At 40.8% G+C, this 22385-nt stretch overlaps 1 protein-coding gene across 4 annotated transcripts in view; it reads right to left on the bottom strand.

Annotated features, from left to right (window-relative positions):
• adam15 (ADAM metallopeptidase domain 15) overlaps window positions 1–22385 on the bottom strand; it is a 193119-nt gene that overhangs the window by 30388 nt on the left and 140346 nt on the right. For 2 of the 4 annotated variants that reach the window (XM_080427255.1, XM_080427256.1), the window contains exons 18-22: window positions 21908–21985; window positions 21552–21663; window positions 19158–19314; window positions 6983–7091; window positions 3030–3095 (exon numbers count right to left, since the gene is read on the bottom strand). In XM_080427255.1, coding sequence (XP_080283381.1) covers window positions 3030–3095; window positions 6983–7091; window positions 19158–19314; window positions 21552–21663; window positions 21908–21985 — 522 coding nt within the window. Of the gene's footprint in view, window positions 1–3029; window positions 3096–6982; window positions 7092–19151; window positions 19315–21551; window positions 21664–21907; window positions 21986–22385 lie in introns of those variants that run through there. The other 2 variants (XM_080427257.1, XM_080427258.1) reach the window with 2 other exon arrangements.

The following is a 22385-nucleotide window of genomic DNA, read 5'->3' as shown; positions in this document are numbered from 1 at the left end:
CCAAAGTGTCACCACCTTGCACCTTATGTCTAACCTCATGTACATACTGTATCTGTTGGTTTATGCCATTTGTATATCCTTGACATGTTTTCTATTATTTCTGTTAAATTGTTCTCCTCGCTCTCCCCGCCCTCTTCTTTTCTTTTCTTCTCTTTGAAAACAACAGAAACAATGGAGTTTTTCACCCATTTCTTTACACCTGTAAACCTGTGGTGTAATAAAGTCAATGATGTGTTGATACTACACAAATATAAAGACTATTTTCCATTTACATTTGTTTTCTTGCGTTTATTTAATAACTACATTGCGGTCTTTATTGGACTCCTTGACCTGGAAACATATTTAATTAAGGTTGGTTGTCTAGAATCCAAGATAGCACAAATTAGGCTATATATTTTATGTCGTCCATACAGAACAATATGGTGGGCCATGCAGGGATCTGTGCAAATGCAAACAAGGATTTTTGGATTCCTCATGCTCTGAAGATTCCAAAAGTGTATATTTTTGCTAATCTAAACTTTTTAACGAAAATATATTTTTTAACATAGTAAACCTGAATTTCCCTAGCCATCCCCTAGGTGGCGCTACTGCAAGTCCCTGTGCACAATCCTTTAGGTCTCTATTGGATTCCTTGACCCAGAAAATATTGGATTAGCATATTTAATTAACTTTCTATGTTGTTTAGAAGCCAAGATATCACAAATTATATATTTTATGGTGGCCATTTTGAACGTCCAATATGGCGGACATGCAGGTGTCTGTGCAAATGCAAACATAGATTTTTGGATTCCCCATGTTCTGAAAATGAAAATAAAGTATTGTTTTGCTAATCTCCACACATTTTGAACAAGAACACATAGTGAACCTGACTATCAACTGAGCGGGCAGCTGCCCGCATTGCCCAGTGCTGGCTACACTTCTGAGTCTATATTTGTACTTTAGATCGCTTTCGGCTGACCATGCTAGTTTGTTTTCTTTCCCCATCAGTGAAGTGTGATGGTGCGTTCAGGTTGCCTGGTTTAATCATTTCCGCTCGCTAGCTTTCTTTCAAGTTGCGTTCAAGAGTACTGACATCTGACCGTTTATATTCATTTTTTTAATTTAATTTAAACATTTTACCCCACGATTTTTGTAACCCTATTCTTTCTCACAGTGCCAATGCCAATGCAGCCACATTCACTTCCATTCTAATGGGGTTGGAAATATGCCTTTTTCTCTGCTCTCTGTTGCTTTTTGGCGAAAACAACCTACATTCAACCGCCAATAACTATGGAATGGATTATCGTGACGACACGCCACCCTATATATACTGTACATAGCAACAGCCACATATTTAAATTAACCAGACACATTTAGGGCACGTACACGCTATAGGATATTTGGTCCGATTATGCTGTCGGGGACCTTTTTTGGAGCTCACCGACAAAACCGGCGATCTGACGCAGATCGGGCTGTGATCGGCAAGGTTTTGGTCGCTTTGTGTGAAAGGCTTTGCGAGACGATCCAGCCACGATAATTACGCTCGGCGATGGCCTTCCCGACCGTTTCAAATATCTAGCAGGTTTGATATTCAGCTCTGTCGCCGAATGGACATCAGACAGTATCATGCAGTATGAAAGGGTCTGAGATGACTCTGCGAGGAGATGCACGCTACAGCCAATGAGAGCACATTACAGCCACCTGTAGGGGAGGGTCGCTGGATCTGACCACAACAAATAGTCCCTACCGCAATATTACCGTCCAGTCCTGTTTTAAGTTAAACATTATAAAACAAAATGAGAGAGTGAGTGAGCGTGCTTGAGGGGGGGCTGTTTATTTGAGAGGAGTCGCACAGAGAGAGAGAAAGAGAGAGAGACTGAGAGAGCGAGAGCGAGCTCGATGCAAGTGTCTGTGTAGACAGGGTTGCCAGATTTTGCGAGAGAAATAAGCAACCAGGTTTGTGAAAATAAGCCCAACAAAAGCGACGATTGGATACTTGAAAATAGACGATCTACAAGCTCACGTTATAGCTATTTTCAAAGAAGAAATCCACACAGATCTTGAATGGGGGTCTATGGCACAACATATTTTCAGAAGGGGGAGGTCTGCAGACAAATATTAATTTGGGGGTCCTTGCCATGAAAATGTTTGAGAACAACTGGTTCAAACAATATTAGGAAACAAGGCCAAATAAGCAACTACACTTTCAAGCAACTTTACAGAAAAAACAAGCCCAAAGATAAGCGGACATTGCAACACTGCTTCTGTGCACCTGACGAGAGAGAGAGAGAGAGAGAGAGAGAGAGAGAGAGAGAGAGAGAGAGAGAGAGAGAGAGAGAGAGAGCGCATATATCACGGGAGACGTCTCTTAAAATGAATTGGAATAAGAACAAATGTATGTATTGGGTCTGACTCTGGATAGCATCCTAGTGAACTATCCTACAGTGTGTAATCCCTGGTCGGGGATCAATCTACAGTATACGTGAAAACCACAATGATATATGACAGCCGATTTCAAGAAATAAACTCTTGAAATGTGTAATGCTTAACGATCAGATGACTCCCGACCACTTTAAAAGTCCTACAGTGTGTACCTGCCCTTAATCTCATCAACATCATGCATGACTTCAGTGGTACTCAAAATGTGGTCCGGGGACCCCCATGGGGTTCCAGGGGGGTCCCCACCAAAACTTAATATAACCTCAAAATAAGTTTAACCCTTTTGGTTACTTTAAAACAGCAGATCTATATGCTTTGCAACGTGTTGTGAGCTTGTAGCACTGCTGTTTAAAAAACTACGAGAAATGTGGCAAAATGGAAATTGTATCGCTAAATGCTATGACATGACACGCACGCACACAATGTAAACTTATATTGTTGCAGGTACAGTTGTTAGTAAGCTGTAATAAAAATACGGTCACACAATAAAACACACACACACACACACACACACACACACACACACACACACACACACACACACACACACACACACACACACACACACACACACACAGCATGCTCCATGACCTCTTAGTTGTCATGGTTACCTGAGGTTTTTTAAAGTCAGGGTCAGGGGGTAGTGGCTTAGTAGGAGGAGCAGGCCTGCCATGAACCTAATTGGAGGAAAAACAGGAAGCAGAAGCAAGTTGACAGCCAATGAAGACACATGCACAGGATACATGTGATAAACAAGGTGAGTTCAACGCATAGAGTTACATAATAGAGAGGTAACTGCAAAATCCCTTCCCATCCACTTGTATGGATTTGCTCACCCATCGCATACTCCCGTTTTGCCCCTTCTTCCGGGTTTTGGAAAGTTGGACGGGCGGGACCTATCTGGGGCCTCTGTGCGTCGTCTTACGTGCAAAGTAGTGTCACCTCCGTGCTCAACCCTGTGCGCAAGCTCGCGAGTCGAGGCTATTCGTCAAAACTGTTTTCGCTCGTTCGATGTGTCTGGCCCCAGCTATAGTAAGCTGTAGTACCAGAATCGGCCACCATGTCCAAAGCGCTTCACTTCTCCCTCTCGGTTCTGGGGGCTTGGTTCAACGTGTCAATCAAGTGAACTTAAAGGCATAGTATGCAACTTGTTACACACTATGCCTTTGACCAATTGAACCCTCTAGACTTAGTGAACTGGACCTGAGTTGCCTCTGTACTTGGACTGTCCTTTTCCGTCTACACCAAACCGCTTAGCCAAAAACAGCCGATCTACAAGCTCGCAACGTGAAAGTGTTTGCTAATGTTCCACCTAGAATATGGATGCTGGGGTTCAAGTGGTTAATGTTAGTTATTGTTATTGGAATATGAAATAATAACTTAATACTAGTTACTGTTAGAAAAAATAAATAACTTCATTTTTGTTATTAGGAGAAAATATTTATCGTTAGGAATATGTGTGACTTGAGTTGTTTAGCTTGGCACATTTATCTACCATCTAATGTTCAAAGTTTGTCAGTAAAAGAAAGGTAGGCTATATGAACAATATGCATTCATCCTATTATGCCAAGAGGCATAGCTCTGGTGAAGAGGCAGTGACCACATTTGAATGATAAAGCTATGACAGTGGATGAGTCCACTGACTGACACCACTAATAATGCATAATGATCAGTTCAAGGAGGTATTTCAATCTTGAGTACAGGTACATAAGAATAGTAGTAGCCTACTTATTCATGTTGTATTGAATTGTTTACGACGTACAAGATGTGCCTGTACTACTAAGGCAGCAGGCGGTTCCACGCGCCGCACAAGGTGCCCTTTGTTTTCACTTGAGCACCATCAAAATGTCTGTGCACACCCCTGGAGGGCGATGTTGTCGATATATCGGTGGGACCAATACATCAGTTGCGAACATAATGTCACTCTCCTTACATAATGTACATAGAATACAGGTACAGTCTAATTCCAGTCTGTTTCTATAAACTAAGCTGGTAAGTTGTAACATTAAAACAGCATCTCTCTCTCTCTCTCTCTCTCTCTCTCTCTCTCTCTATACACAAAAAAGGTCATGGGGAATTGTTTCCATTGTATTCAATTCATCAACATAGTATAAACATGTACACGATAATACATCAACAAATACAAACACTATATAGGTCTATGTACAAAGGAGCTGGGACATTACATTTACCTCTCCTTGTGGTCTCCCGTTTTGAAAGGATGGTGGATGGTGTCAGGGGCAGGGCATTCCACATTGTGGTGGCAGAGTAGTAGAATGAGTATTGTCCCATGTTTGTTCTAAATTTGGGTGGTACCAGATCATGGTCGCTCCTTCTAGTGTAGTGGCTGTGGATGCCACTCACTTTGGAGAAGTAGTTAGACAGCTATGATGGTATTGAGGGCACTGTCCCTCTGAGTATTGTATGTTAAATACCAATCCCATTGATATTTGCTTAACCCTGTCTTCTACCTGAGCCATCCCAAACTAGCAAAGTGTGTTGGAATTAGGTGAGTCATGGGTTTAAGGCTGAGAAGTAATCGTATCAGTTTGTTTTGGGAGGTCTGAAGCTTAGTTTTTAATGACATATGCTGGAGAACCAAGAGGTGCAAGCATAATCAAAATGGCACTGAATGAGGGCTTCAGCTAGAGTCTTGAGAGCACGTTTATTGACAAAAGAGGAAATCCTGCCCAAAAATGAGGGCAGATGCATTCAGCCTTTCCCTGAATCTCCACGACAAGACTCAAGACTATCAACCAGCTAGACAGAGAGTTTAGCACCCTCTATCTATACTAACCAAATGTTGGCCTTACAACCCAAATACCACTTCATTGTTTCATCTTTAGATCCACACTCCTTAATCACACGGGTTGACATCTCGGTTAAAGAGGTAGTTCACAGAAAAAAGAAAAAACAATCCTATTGATCAGTCACCCCATGGAGATATTTTTTTGTTCAATCAGAAACACTCACGTCAAAGTAGATTTAACCATTTATTGCAGCAAATGGAATACAGTTAAGCTTGGCGTTAAAGCTCCGCTCTTGGGAGATATTCCCTGAATTTTGTGGAAGCAGCTTGCTAAGCATATATTCAGGGAATGCTAAGCAAATCCCCCATAGGGATACAATGTCAACAATAAGCAGTACATTGACATATTAGTTTGAATTAGCAGATATACATGATAATCACAAGTATTTGAGCCTATGCCAGACTCTAATCAAAAGGTGGAGGCTGGGGTGGAGGAGGAGCTAGCAGAATGCATTGGTCAGCAACCAAGAAAGACCTAGTGAATACAAAGCCGTATTTAAAGGAAGCCCTTGCTAATGCGTGAGTTGTGATTGGAGTATGAATGCGTGATGTAATGACCAGCAGCGCTGTGAATGGGGAATAGAAAACTGTTCAACATCAGCTGACTGACAGCTGATTACAGCTTTGGCGTGCAAGACTTCCGTGTCCTGCATGAACTAACGCTATGCTTCATTTTTTGTCGCATTCCTAGGCCAATAATTTGGTGACCAGCGGACCGGTAGGCAGTGGTTCCGGTAGGAGACACAAAGGAGACTCTTAGTGTCTCCTACCGGAACCGCTGTCGGCATCAAATTATTGGCTTAGGAATGCGACAAAAACTAAAAAATATCCATTAATTCAAGTCTCCATGGGGTGACTAATCGATAGAAAAAAAGTCATTTTGGGGGTGAACTATTGAACACCACTGTGGCGGGTCCCAGACTTTCCTTTGAGTAGTATTTTATGATGCCCCTGCCCCTGTTTGAAAGGTGTAGCTGGAATCAAATTCTGAATAAGCATATGTTTCAAAGATGAATTATGTTGATATAATAAGGTATGTCTTAGTACTGTTTTCAATTTAAAATGTAAAAAAAAAAGGATTAGAAAATTATAGCATTTTGTTTTATTTACATTTTCCACAACGTCCCAACATTTTGGGTACAGGACCAAGGGGCCAGCTTGAGAGTTTTACATTGAGTCTAATACGGAAGAGACAGTTCATGTGAATGGCCTGTAGTTTCGCTGTTCGCTGAAACAATATTCTCTCAATGCAAGTGGATGGGTTTTTGATTAACTTTAGACTTGATTTTCTTACCTTAATATTGCATATTGTAAATACTATATGCTTCCAGTCGCTAGTTTAAAGTCTCCTTTCAATCATCATGATATGACGATGATTGACGATAAAGTTGGCTATGCTCTAGGAGGGGCGGGATGATTTGATTGACAAGCTACACAACCAATAGCATGCATTCCCCGCCCCCGCTCTTGATTGACAAGCTACCCAACCAATTGCATTCTTTAGGGATTGATTTCCGGTTCCTATTCCCGGTTGCTTTTTGGCACATATTAAAGATGGCAGATTTCAAATTCCTGAACAACCGGCTTCATTTTCGGTCTGTAGAAACCAGAGGTTTGGCTTAGTCCATTCTTTTTATACAGTCTATGTACAGGACCCACAATCTTGTGTGTGTGTGTGTGTGTGTGTGTGTGTGTGTGTGTGTGTGTGTGTGTGTGTGTGTGTGTGTGTGTGTGTGTGTGTGTGTGTGTGTGTACCTTGTTTACAGTAGTTGTCATGGGGATATCACCCTGTCCATTCCACTGGTAGCGCAGCGGTCGAACCTGATCTCCGTTTCGACTGTCGACTCGCTCCAGCACCGGAGTCCTGGAGAAATATTACAAATACGTATTACAAATACTTGACTACACATGATACTCAATACAAATATTCAGGCGTGGCAATCCCGGGGAGACGAAGGGGACCTGTCACCTGCAAACGTCAGATTGGTCCACCCCATGAGTTATTTGAGTTATTTAGGAGTTATTTTGAATAATAAATGAATAAATAAGAATGAAACAAAACTTATTTAATATGATTTAGAAATAATTCCCACATAAACACGATGCTTTTTGAAGGATTTATTCCCCCCGCGGTTTGGTCCGTTCCCATAACATGATTTGGCAGTGTTGCCAAAGCAGTCTGCTTATATTTGCACATTTGGGCTTGTTTTCATATACCTGGTTGCTCGTTTCTCTCGCAAAATCTGGCAACGCTGCTGGCGATGACATCATGTAGGCTATAACTAGGAACGTGAATGTGTAACTTGAAATGGTAACTGAGATCCTAAAATCTTTATGACAAAAACGTATAAAACAGCACAATCGCTGTAGCGCTGAGCTTGAATTAGGCACACAAACAGGGTTTAGGAAATGTATGCCTGCTGTCTGTGCCAAGGCGCGTATCAAACGGCTGGTCTCTGAAGCAATTCATACACGGTTCATACATTTATAGGTTAAGTCCATGACGCTCACCGCCACAAACAGACCTTCTACACAGGTCAAAACGGCAGATCCGCATACGTCACAGACGATTACTTGGATTAATGAACACTGAGCATTTTTACTCTACTGCCTGTCATCAGCGTTGACAGATTGCGAGAGAAATAAGCAGCCAGGTCTATGAACATTTTACTGCATGCGTTGTGTGTGTGTGAGAGAGAGAGAGATGCCCTGATGTTGAAAGCAAACGAGTTGTTTGTCCGAACAAGTTTATACAATGGACGGAGAGCAATGTTTTTATCTTTTGACTGACACAACATTTAGAGGTTAGGTTTATGGGTTTGGATTGGAGTTATTTCAAACACTCATTTTTATTTGGAACGGCAACGCATTCTCACTCCAAGAAAATGTCGGGCTGGGCCATTGCGCATGATATAAAAGATGGATAGGCTATAACTGGGAACGTGAATGTGTAACTTGGAATGGTAACTGATATCCTATATGTAAAATCGTTATGACAAAAACGTATACACATACATACAATGTGTAACACACATGATTTGCACCAGCAACTAAAGAGTTAATTTAGGATGACTAACAGTGATGTTCATGCGGGGGGGCACTATAGAGTCTTAGATCACTATTCCAGAACAGAGGGGGAGCAGAGCAGAGCAGAGCAGAGCAGAGCACTGCGTTCTGCACAGACAGACACCACATTGATACTGTACTGTAGATGCTGGGATGCTGGGTTACCTTGCAGAGCATTATGCCAATGTGCTGGTAATTGCAAAATGGCACACATGAATATGTAGTTACTAAACACTAATCACAAAAAAACAGTAATGATCAAGAAGAAAATACATGAGAAGATAGAATGTAAAACAAGCAAGATGTAGAATGCAAAATAAATAAGATGCAGAGAGTAAAATAAGAATATGCAGAGTAAGATAAGATGCAGAGTAAAAGAGTTAGATACATAAAGAAGATTAAAAGAGTAAAATAAAAAAAATTATGCAGAAAGTAAAATAAGTAAGTGATGTAGAAATGAAAACAGAAGGTAGACTACAAAATACGGCAGGTTATGCACTGCATAACCAAATTATACACTTTTATGACGTCCCTTTATGTTTTATTTTGTGTCAACTGCTTTAGGCGATCACTTCCTGTTTAAAACCTTTTTGGGCACCCCTTGTAGGATGCGTTCAGATCACCCAAGGGACATTTGTACCACATTTCATGCTTTTATGAGATTCTTTAGGTATCTTGCATCATCTTTCAACACTGTAGGCAGCCATTTTAAATTTAGTCAATAACTCACTTCCTGTTTCCGATTATTTTGGACACCCCTTCTAGGATGTGTTAGGATGACCCATGGGACATATGTGCCAAATTGTATGCTTTTCGGAGATTCTATCCACCTGTTTCCGCGGGTAGTTTCCTGATGTGTGGGAAACATCCTGCGGAGGGACCGGAAGTAGGAAATAACGGCTCAGTGTGTTTACATTTGCCAGCAGAACGTAGCTGTAGCTTCACAGGTCACATAGCAATTCTCCAAGACGTTTGTTATTAAGACTCGGCTTTTCTTAACGTCACAATGAGCTCATGGACAACGTGTGCTGTGCGTGGCTGTCATTACAACTGAACCAAACTAAATGAATGGCTTAAACTAGAGTGCTTCGTGTGGGGCACTCTAGTACACATGCATTAACACATCATGCATGTGTTAATGCATGATGACGTTAAGAAGTGGCCTCGTATCGCTTTGTGGAGTCCATAGTTCTAAGTAGGCTAATGTAAATGTACGCATCCATTATTACGACCTGTCCTAAATGTTTTAGATACCTCCCGACACAGCTGATTCACGTAATCAATACGTCATTTATGAACCTGTTATTATCATTTAAGATAACCATCAGTCCCCGTGTCATATCATCAACAGCAGTAAAAATGCAACACAGATAGGTAGATGAATATAATTAAACGTGCAGGCCCAAGCCAAGTGCTCCAGTATTTTATTTGGGTCGGCGAGGAAACACGCGCTGTTTGTTGACATTCTAAGACCACCTCATGGCTAATTTGCATATGACGTTCATATTATCCCACTGTCAACAAAGGAAAGGACATGTATTGTGTGGTGGCTATTCTCACTTTCATAATATAACTATGACTGTACAAATGAAAGCATGGTTCTATTTGCACACTCACAATTACAACTGGTCTGGATAATGAACACTGAGGATTTTACTGTGAGAGACGCTATGCGCACAAACACGGCTTACACTTACCATAACTAAGTAACTAAGTAATAGTACTCATTATACAAAATGTCCCATTTCACAAGTCTTCAAAATGTTAAAAAGTATTTTGAAAATAGCCGATCTACAAGCTCACAACGAAAGCTTGTAGGTCTGCTATTTTCAAATAGCCGAAGTATGGGGTAAAGTGTTTAATGCATGTTTTGTAATAATGAAAATCTACAAAGTAACTAGTAACTCAAGTTTTCAAATAATTATAGTGGAGTAAAAAGTACAATATTTGCCTCTGAGATGTAGTGGCCTAGACGTACAAGTACTGCAAATTGAAAATAGGAAGCTGCGTCTAACAGCCAGCACAGCAAAACGAGTCCCCAAAAGACAGACCACAGACCCAAAGAAAATTTTAAATGAGTATGTGTACCCAACATTCACTGGCAATGCAGCAACAAAACACGGCAAAGATAATGAGGCCAATGTAATTGCACTTCTGGAGAGCAGAGGGCAAGTTGTGGAGAGGAGAGGCCTGGCTGTGCACCCTGAACATCCTTGGTTGGGAGCTAGCCCAGATGGAATCCTTGATGGAACACAGCTCCTTGAGATCAAGTGCCCCTACAAGAGTTGCACATCTATGTCAGACTTTCTGAGTCGGACAAATAGTGACATTCAATCCTTGGATGATGGACAGTATCTAATGCGCACCAATGGAAAAGATGGGTACTACCTCCAGGTTGGTTAAACAAAATTTTATAATTATATCTCTGCCAAAAGTATATGGCTCTCTTTAAGTAAATGGATCATACACACACACACACACACACACACACACACACACACACACACACACACACACACACACACACACGTAAACCTACAGTACACAAACGCAGTGCGAAATCTTTCATCAATGTATTTGTCCTAGGACACAAATCATCTTTCACGTTAGAATTTGTGCAGCCCTTGTAAATCTGAGAGGAGAGTTAATGTAAAGCAAATAAACACAATGTAGATCACAATCACATCACTGTTAATTGTATTTTATGTATTTCTGTTTTGAGAGACCTGAATAAATGCTTATGTAATTTCTAATGAGATAATCCAGAAACAGTATTGTCTAATTTCCAATGAGATAATCAAGTTGAATTCATTTTTCGAAGTATTTTGTCCATTTTAGGGACAATATTAATGGGCACGGAGTTTTCGGTTATGAATCTGTTTCTACATTTCCCACCATAAGCATCTGAAATGTACATAATGACTCCAGATGGCACAATTACAACTAGATATTTCACAGCATTACAAGCATAGTAGTGACTTTAAGATTAGGTTCTTGAGTCCAGATTTTTTGCTTTCTGCAAAACACTTTCTGTACAGTCAATTACACAAGTATGTCGTATATTATGAGGCATAAACCGCGTTTAGCAGGCTTGTAGTTGTAATGAAATGGAGGAGAAGAAGAGAGAAGAGACGTCAAAGTTTCCCAGTTCCATGTTCATTTATTCAGCATTCATTCAAGTACAGCATCATAGAATCCAGGGCAGAGAGCCCTCTCCTGCAGCCCCTCTGGGCACAAGCATCCCAAACACCCATCTCACACAGTTCTTATAGTAGACCATTTACCAAAGATGCCATTCTAAATAGCCATATAAGGTATGTACTAAAGATAAGAGCAACACAAGCATAGGTACTAGAGATGCGCGGATCGCGGTTTTAGCCGCGGTTGCCGCAGTTAACCGCAGTTTGGGTGGATTTGGGTCAATCAAATATAATTATTAATTCATATTGGATAAACCGCGGGTGAAATAATGCGGGAATTAAATTAATGATATCAATCTATAGGCCTATAATAGCTTTTAAAAAGCACTAAATTTCACCGTGTGTGCGTTTGTAGTATTTTAATATTACGTCATTTTACACCAGGCACAAAATAGCCGCTCACGACATGTTGCTTTGCAGGGCAGCCAGTGTTGCCAGGTTGCGAGAGAAATAAGTAGCCAGGTCTATGAAAACAAGCCCAAAACAAGTGCCAAACAAGCCCAAAAGTCGCAACACAGAGCATTGTTTTTGCTCTGTGTTTTGTTTTCACTTTTTCTTTCTTTTTCTGTAAAGCACTTTGAGCTGCATTTATGTCATGAAAGGTGCTATATAAATAAAGTTTATTATATTAAAAGTCGCTTATAAAAAGCCGACATGGCAACAAAGTGGTTGAAAGCGAAAGTAACTTAATGAAGACGTGCGCTTGTTGTTACCATGGTTGTGGATTGTATACAGTCACTGCATCGCGACAGTGGTGAGTAACACTGTTTATAAGAAAACTAACAATTATTTGGTGCGGTTGGTGCGGATCTATAAATAGGATGATATAAGTACCGCGGGTGGATGGCGGATGGATAATGAACTTGTTAACGCGGATTTGGGTGACAAAAAAACCCATCCGCGCATCTCTAATAGGTACACAATGACCATTCGGCTCAGCTGTTAGATTGACAGCTGTTGCTGCGTTAGAATTAGCACATTCACTGTGTCTGTTCTACAACACATTATTATTACTAGGTTACTTTAGTATCATTTCTTAATATGTTTTGACTTGCACACTGTTCAGATACCACATTATTCCCCCCACGGAAGAATGTAACTTCTTTCGCAACCAGGTATATTGAATAAACAGTTTGCAAGAGAAAACACCAAAAAATAACATTCTCCCACCCCCCAAGACCAATGACTGGAAGTTTAAACAAAAGGACATTTCAGGAAGAATTAACATCAGACATCACATCAGACAGAACAACTTAGATACAGGCATCAAAATTACATAATAGTCATACAGTGATTTACCTTAAATTTCAGAACAAAAATAGACAAACTGTTCCACAAAATCAAGCAAGAATATCAATATTTAGTAACGGATCGACTAATAACTGACGCGTGTGTCATGGATCACATGACTTTCGACTGACACCGAAGGCAAAGACTGGAACTATTTAAAAATAAAACAAGCTTAAAAAATAAAACAACTCAGAAAACCTTATTCAGAGAAAATACATCTCACGTCGCAAAATGCATTTCCCTTCCAATTAGTGCACAGGTCTTGTAGTTGTAATGAAATGGAGGAGAAGAAGAGAGAAGAGACGTCAAAGTTTCCCAGTTCCATGTTCATTTATTCAGCATTCATTCAAGTACAGCATCATAGAATCCAGGGCAGAGAGCCCTCTCCTGCAGCCCCTCTGGGCACAAGCATAAGCATCCCAAACACCCATCTCACACAGTTCTTATAGTAGACCATTTACCAAAGATGCCATTCTAAATAGCCATATAAGGTATGTACTAAAGATAAGAGCAACACAAGCATAGGTACTAGAGATGCGCGGATCGCGGTTTTAGCCGCGGTTGCCGCAGTTAACCGCAGTTTGGGTGGATTTGGGTCAATCAAATATAATTATTAATTCATATTGGATAAACCGCGGGTGAAATAATGCGGGAATTAAATTAATGATATCAATCTATAGGCCTATAATAGCTTTTAAAAAGCACTAAATTTCACCGTGTGTGCGTTTGTAGTATTTTAATATTACGTCATTTTACACCAGGCACAAAATAGCCGCTCACGACATGTTGCTTTGCAGGGCAGCCAGTGTTGCCAGGTTGCGAGAGAAATAAGTAGCCAGGTCTATGAAAACAAGCCCAAAACAAGTGCCAAACAAGCCCAAAAGTCGCAACACAGAGCATTGTTTTTGCTCTGTGTTTTGTTTTCACTTTTTCTTTCTTTTTCTGTAAAGCACTTTGAGCTGCATTTATGTCATGAAAGGTGCTATATAAATAAAGTTTATTATATTAAAAGTCGCTTATAAAAAGCCGACATGGCAACAAAGTGGTTGAAAGCGAAAGTAACTTAATGAAGACGTGCGCTTGTTGTTACCATGGTTGTGGATTGTATACAGTCACTGCATCGCGACAGTGGTGAGTAACACTGTTTATAAGAAAACTAACAATTATTTGGTGCGGTTGGTGCGGATCTATAAATAGGATGATATAAGTACCGCGGGTGGATGGCGGATGGATAATGAACTTGTTAACGCGGATTTGGGTGACAAAAAAACCCATCCGCGCATCTCTAATAGGTACACAATGACCATTCGGCTCAGCTGTTAGATTGACAGCTGTTGCTGCGTTAGAATTAGCACATTCACTGTGTCTGTTCTATAACACATTATTATTACTAGGTTACTTTAGTATCATTTCTTAACACATTGATTGCCAAGATATTAAACATAGTTTTCTATCCCCGTGCCGGCGTATAATTACCTCAATCCGATGATATTTGAAACGCCGTGGAACCGACATTGTGTAAAAAAAACACACGGAAAAAGTTTCCTGTGAGTAGACGGAAGGATCTATGTATCCATGGGAACGACAAGTTTCCAACCGCGATCCGCCATTTTGGAGCTTTGGTCCGCTGAAAACGGGTGGTTTTCAATGGAAAAAAAAGAAACTGAGTTACAGCCGTGAAAATCCCATCATTGGGGCGGATGGAAGTGACGTTTTTTGGAATGATGTCACATCCACATTTTTCTTCTCTGAGAGACGATCGATCATTCCAAAGCTGTGTTAGGTCGCCCCTTGTGGAATTTTCCCCCAAAAATTTAAAAACGATCTAGGCAATCAAGCGATGGATTCTAAAAACGAGTTAACTCGATCTAGGCAATCAATGTGTTAATATGTTTTGACTTGCACACTGTTCAGATACCACAAGTAATGTTTGGAAAATTCTCCAGGAAAACCTGTGGCATAGTATACTTTTATGGTTTCACGAGGCAGCCATGGAATTAGATCCTTAGTGTGCTCAGCAATTACATCTATCCAGAATGACAATGTTTTACTAGCCTGACTATGTGAACTTTTGAAGCGTTTTGCTGAATCAGGTAATTAATTTAATTCATTAATGTCATTAAAATGTTATCTTTGATTGATTGAAATTTGTATTAGGCAAAAGAATGTAAAACAACACAGTTACATTTATAATACTTTTGTCTAAAAGGTCCGACCAAAAAAGTCCTTGCGGACTTGTTTCCGTTGAGGTCCTTGGTCCATCTACAACAAGCATTGTTGATGTGCGGGCAAAGCTTTGTAAGCATGAATTCAAGTAGAGGAATCCCTGTGTAGAGAAGACAGTCTTCATCATCTTTTAGGAGATCCTCTGCAACAGACTGTGAACTCTCAGGGGATGGTTCAGTCAGCTCGCTAGATGTCCTGGTAGGTGGAGCTTTGGCATAGATGTGGTCCTACATTCCTGGGTCTGACCACTGTGTCTGGACATCATGTGAGCTCTTTGCCACGGAATGTGGCTCCTCTGAAGCCTCCAGTGCAACTGGCTGGTCGTCTGCGGGTACAGACATATATAGTGTACAATGAGATGTATTGCAGTAGTTGTTATCGATTGAGACAGATGTAATTGTACATGTTTAACACACCACCATGCTTAAGGCACTGAATTAAACATACGATTATGACACATAGTTTTTTGTTTATTGAAAAAAGAAAAACTTTGTTTATTGCATCTTTTTTGTCTTTAAGGTTGTACCGTCACCTTCCTAAAATAATGGCCTACATCATTCTTTTTGGGAAATGATATTTTTGCCTAAAGAGTTGCTTGGGGCTATTATTTTGGCAAGGTGCGTGGAGAAGAAAAAAGAAACTAGCGCTGTGCGTGGGTGTGAGACGCACACACACACACACACACACACACACACACACACACACACAGCGCGTGTGTGCGACGTTACAAATGACAGATTAGTATATGTGTTTGTGATCATAAATGCGTTGCAACTTTTTGTTTGCGATAGGTTGAATCGCTTGCAACACAATCACAATGAGCCCTGCCGTGGACCAGGCCAGGTCAGATTTGTTTTAATGCCTTGTAGAAATGAATCTTACCCGTTAAATGTCTCTGAACGATACTCTCCTCTGGAGGTCTCTCACCCAACAACAGCGTTGGATATGGGTTGTCCCGTGTAGGTCTCTTGTCCACGAAGTGAAATGAACATACATACACAGCTTTGGGAGTTTTTTTAAAGTTCAAGTTTCTTAGCCAACTTCTTTTCGCATCGGATGCGATGGAATTGAGACGTTAAGCAAGTGAAAAGCAGAGATAAAAGACTTAGGCTACTAACAAACGTTCTTGGAGTCAGAATCGCTATGCGACCTGTGAAGCTACAGCCTACAGCTACGTTCTGCTGGCAAATGTAAACACACTGAGCCGCTTTTTCCTACTTCCGGTCCCTCCGCAGGATGTTTCCCACACCAGATTCTTGCCCCAGTAAATTCCCGCGGAAACAGGTGGATAGGCTTTTTGAGTCAATTGCCAACAATTTTTCAATAACTCACTTCCGGTTGAAGACTTTTTTGGGCACCCCTTCTAGGATGTCTTAGGATAACCCAAGGGACATGTGTGCCAAATGTTATGCTTTTTGGAGATTCTTTAGTTGTCTTTTGAGTCAATCGACAACACTAGGCGCCCATTTTCAATTTGGTCAATAACTCACTTCCTGTTTCAGATTTTTTTGGGCACCCCTTCTAGGATGTCTTAGGATGACCCAAGGGACATGTGTGCCACATTTTATGCTTTTTGGAGATTCTTTTGGTGTCTTTTGAGTCAACGGTCAACAGTTTAGGTGGCCATTTTGGATTTTGTCCATAATTCACTTCCTGTTTAAGATTTGTATGTGCACCCCTTCTAGGATGTTTTAGAATGACCCAAGGGACATCTGTATCAAATTTCATGCTTTTTTTCGCCGCGTAACGATTTTTCACTTAACACTCTCACCGCCAGGCCCGTAGCCTACGGGCCGATAAATCCAACGGTAAAGCGCCGATCCCGTAGCCTACGGGCTGTGGTGCTTTTTCAAAAAACTTTTTTCAATTTTCTAGTACGGCATATTTCATTGTAACACCACCGGAAACGGAATTATTCAGGATCACGTTTTGCCGATCCCGTAGGGCTCCATTCTAAAGCGCACACTGAAACGCCATTTTCTTCGATTGTAGTTTTTCTCCTCGCTGATCACTGTTTAACATAAACCGTTCTAACTACAACATGGCGGCTCCGTTTGACACGTGGTTTGGACTGGTAGACGCAGGGAGATCTCCGCGATGTTTACAAACAGTGCACTGCTCAATCTTAAGGATTTTACCGAGGTCTATGGCGACGTGAAAAAAACAAAGAACAACAATAAAACGTTGGCACTGGTGAGTACATTATGAGATTAACCTCTGGCGGTCAATGTGTTAATGCCCCCTATTATAAGAGGGAGAGAGTGGCCAATGGAATAGCAGGAAAATTATTTCCACACAACAGCTCCACACAACAGCTCTAAGGTGTGGAACAAGCTTCCACCCAATGTTAGAGCGTCTCAAACCCTGCCTGTGTTTAAATCACGTTTGAAAACGCACTTGTTCTCCTTGGCGTTTGAAAATTCAGATTGAGAAGCTGCTGTTTTCCTCCAGGCATTGTGTCAAATGTTGTCCTGTTTTATTGTGTTGTTTTTTGCTCTTATTTATTTTAGTATTTTGTTACTGAGTGTACAGCACTTTAATTTCAACACTGTTGTTAAATGTGCTCTATAAATAAAGTGGATTGGATTGGATTGGAGTGTGTTAAAGACATAGTTCAATGTTGAAAATGAGTGGTATTCCCTTTAAGTGATAAACTGGCAACCAGTGTTGCCAGGTTATGGGCGTTGTGCAACACGCAACCTGGCAGACTTGACAATACTGCAAACTCCGCAGACAGTGACAAGGGGTGGAGGAGCCTGGCAACCCCTAGCGGTAGCGTGGTGGTGCAAAGGCTTCCTTGTAATACCATAGCCAGGCGATAGTGGTATGTAGGCCTACATAATGCATGCATTCAGCTATGGCGGTGGTCAACACCGGTCCGTGACATCGAGCAAAACAACCGACTTAATATTTTGAGGGCAATTAATTGATAAAACAGAAAAAAATATGATTTCCAGGGGTAGAATCGGATTAGCGCCCCTGCAAATATTACAAATACTCTATTTCACATGATACTCAATACTTCATATTATAAATACAGGGGAGAACCTGTGAAGCATCTCCAAGCAGAAGTTATTACCACTGAGTAACAGTAAATTAAAGCTGGTTAATTAATTCACACAGCGGCCATTTTGTTTTTGCGTCATACGTCATGGGGTTCCCCTCTCCTGCCACGGCCTGATAAAGACAATAATAACTACCATACACTACAAGACTTTGAAACCATTTGGAAAATACTTTAAAAGACTAAAGTCTCAGAAGGGGATCTCTGATAATGACATCAAAGAAACGGACCCGCTTCTTTGATGAATTGCAAACAATGTTCCAGACAGTGTGCAGGTCCTTTTCTTTGTCATTATCAGAGATCCCCTTCTGAACGTATGCACGTTTTGTCCTACGCACCTGTCACCAACCTTTGAAGTGTGCATCGGCCTTCTTCTAAAAAGACTAAAGTCTGACATCTTATAACACTAGAAGACTTTGAAAAGGCATCTACAATTTGTCACAGACTACAAGGTTTAACCCTACATACTTTTGCAAGAAATCACATACTGCATGCTAATTAGCACACTATTTTACTATATGTTCCATGCTAATTAGCACGCTATCTTAGAGTACTTGGTTCTACTTCACAGTACTACAGTATTCCACAGTGACCAGTACCTGACAACTCGCTGGAGGGAAACAAACACCAGCCCTCTGTTCTCAAAATGTGACACACTGCATTGTGGGTAAGAAAAAATTTATGTGAATGATCTTTAAGGGGCTGTGTCCACAGAAAACAGTGATTTAGATCATTGGTTCTCAAAGTGGGGTCCAGGGACCCCCAGGGGTCCTTGGGGGAGTTCCAGGGGGTCCCTGGTATATCTGCTATTTTTGAATAGCCAACATATAAATGGATAAAGTTTTTAAGATCGGCTGAAGGGTACTTCGCAACGTTCAGCACAGCGGCTCGCTCGGTGGTGGCTCAAGTCTGCTTCAGACGGCCTTTACCATAGAAATACATGACAGACAGAGAGACAGACACACACACACACAGAAACACACCCACACCCCCACCCACCCACCCCCACCCCCACACACACACACGCACACGCACACGACACGACACGCACACAACACGCACACGCACACACACGCACAGTTACCGGTTGTGTTGGCGTCCTGTCTTATCAAAAGGGGCGGGGTCTCTCAGACACAGCAGACGGTGACGACATCGAGGGAAACGCAGGATGATGAAGAGGAGGATGACTGGCACAATGAAGAGGAAGATCACCAGCAACGCAATGTGTACCGCACCTGATTCTACACACACACACACACACACACACACACACACACACACACACACACACACACACACACACACACAGTCAGTACAAGCCAGTAAAATTTTTTTTTTAATGTTGCTATAAAGGCTGAATGAGATCCAAAGTGTTGTCCGTCTGTCTGTCTGTCTGTCTGTCTGTCTGGACTGAATGTGGAAGTGTCGTGAATATCGGGTCCTGTGCTTATGGAATATGAAGTTAATATGCTATTGATACATTATAAACACAAATTGTTAGAGTGTTCCATGTCAGAATGAGACCAAAACGAGGAGACCAAAAGGCTGTTAGTGGGGGAGAACAGATGTGGTTGTCTGCTACAGTGGAGGTAATTAAGGTAACACTTCTAGCTATCCTGTCTATTGTCTTAGGTGCGAACCTAAAACACCACACCCGGCCGAGTTCTTTGTTCCCACACGGGCGCATTCTAATTATGCGAGAGTGCCTGTTGCCTGTTGTCTCTCTCTCCCCACAGACCTCTGGTAAAGACAGATTGAATTCATATTGTGTTATTACTATTTCACAGTAAAAGCTTATTTTGTAGCAAGTATAAACATTGGTGAAATGTGGTTGGTGGAAGAAACCAGTTCGTTTCATGAAACTTTTCTTCTTGAATCTAAGGAAAATGTCAAGTCCTCTTAAATCATCTCTTTTTGTCTAAATCATTCATACAAGGTTGAATACATATATGTGTGGTCTTATTTCGAAGGTAATAAGATGTTAAACAAAGATTGCATAATATGAGCTCGTGTAAAAGTATAGTTTTATAAATGGGATTAAAGTAAATTGTCATGTGTCAGTGTAAAGGAGGCAGATCCATTGTGAAAGGCTGGCCTAAGAAGTCTATTGTTCTTTAAAAACCTGTTTTGTGAGTGGTCAGAAGAAGGACTGAGAGGAGGTCCTAGGTCAAATGTCTGTTTGCATATAATGGCTTGCATTGGAAGTGAACGGGGCTCTGTGATTCTGAACCCATGCAGATGCCACGTTCAGTAGGATAAAGCAGAATCTATGAACAAAATGCGCTATATGTTGAATTGACTCGAACGTATGGATTGTTAAAAGAACTCTGACAATAAAATGGAATTGTTAAGAAAGGAAAAACTCCGGTTTCTGAGCGCTGACTGTTTATTCCCCGCCTCCGGAAATGGACTTCATTTCCTGCCGGTCCCGTAGGGCCAGATACCGCAGAAGCAAAACTACATATCTCACACCCACACACCTTCTGACCAATCACACTGCCCTAACTTCTGAGCAATCACACTGTCGTAACTTCTGACCAGGGGTGTAATTTCAGAGAAATGTAGGGGGTGGCAGGCTAGGGGGATTTAGAGCACACATGCGCGTGTGTGCACGTCGATTTGGGGGTAGAGTTTGGGGGGAAGATATTCCACAATAACCCATATCATTACTGAAGTAACTGAGTAGAAATGCTCAATACACTCTTCAGATTAATACTCATTATGTGTGCGCCAGTCCATGCTTCAAAGCAGCCATAGTAAATTAATTTAATATCGAGGAAATGGTTATGTTGATTCTACTGTATGCACTGACCGCAAACAAACAATAATGCACAAAGTTAACTTAATGAAATAATTAATTGAAAGACTAAACAACAACACATCAGGCTACTGTTTTCAATATCAACTCATTTATTTATTAATAAAAATGGGGAGGAGAGGGGGCAGGATTAATGGACTGTAACATCAAAGTCCAGGTGCCAATCCCAGCACTTTGTTTAGCCTAATTATTCAGAAAACCCCAGACCACAGAAAATCCACTGAATGTTCAAAGTTCAGTTCTTTTGGATGCAATTGAGGTCATAAAACAAAACAAAAAAATGAAAATGAATGTCATGAAACTTTAAGACAGACCACTCGTTGTGTCTGTGCGATTGGGCTTGGTGAGTGGACATGTGCGCGCACGGCCAGGTTTGGAATCGGCTTGCCCTGATAAGTTGCGCACATTGTCACGCACCTACAAGCTTGCACTCAATTTAGTATAATGAAGCTTTACTGGAGATGCAGCGTAGGCTACGACATGGATTTATACACAGAGGGCAATTAATCTATGTACTTTTAGTATTCTGTGGTGGAGAAAATATGCATACAATTTTGGATACAAACAGTAGGGTGTGGCAACTGCCATTGTATGGCCAACATACACACAGTTTGGATGGTTAGGTGTTAGGGGTCATAGTTTAAAGTTGAAAGGTCATACCTCTGGTTGCTCTAGCAGGTCCACTGTCCACACTGCCTCCATGGCCAGCATACACACAGTCTGGAGGAGCCCAGCCCACATCACAATGACACTGTGTATTACTGTTGCACACCTGTAATATATAGTTATTATTATTATTATTATTATTATTATTATTATTATTATTATTATTATTATTATTAATATTATTATTACACACCTGTAATATATAGTTGTTATTATTATTATTACTGTTTCACACGTAATATAGTTATTATTATTATTATTATTGTTATTATTATTATTATTATTATTATTATTATTATTATTATTATTATTATTATTATTATCATACAGGAGTAGACAGTAGAACTCACTCCATGTCCGTTACACTTGTTGCGACATTCTTCAACACCAAACACAGAAACATCCTGACACATCTGGTTCACACAGGCCTGAAAACGATCATGTATTTATGATTACAAATACATGCTGGTTATGCATATTGATCCAATACAACGTATTAACAAGAGCTTGTGACTAAATAATAACTGCATTGGATCCATTGGAACACCTGTTATTTATTTTGTTCATTTCCTGAAAGTGTAACAGTTTTGGACATACAAGGTTTCCACCTGACAGCAACCATATGTATTATGTATTGAACTAGATGGTTGGAGGCAGGGATGCAATGTGATGCAATGCAACTGTGTCGATTTTATGACTATAATTTGGGAATGTTTTTTCTTTTGCATTTGTTTAGATCAGAGCTTCTTGCTTGTGCTCATTGTAATTGGAGTATTTCTTTTTTCTTTTTTTTACAGATATTTTCATAGAAAGGCCTAACCAGGAACA

This window comes from Gymnoscopelus braueri, assembly GCF_963280865.1.
Source record: "Gymnoscopelus braueri genome assembly, chromosome: 4".
NCBI lineage: Eukaryota > Metazoa > Chordata > Actinopteri > Myctophiformes > Myctophidae > Gymnoscopelus > Gymnoscopelus braueri.
The sequence above is the reverse complement of the archived record's forward strand: the minus strand, read 5'-3'. Positions and strand labels throughout refer to the sequence as shown.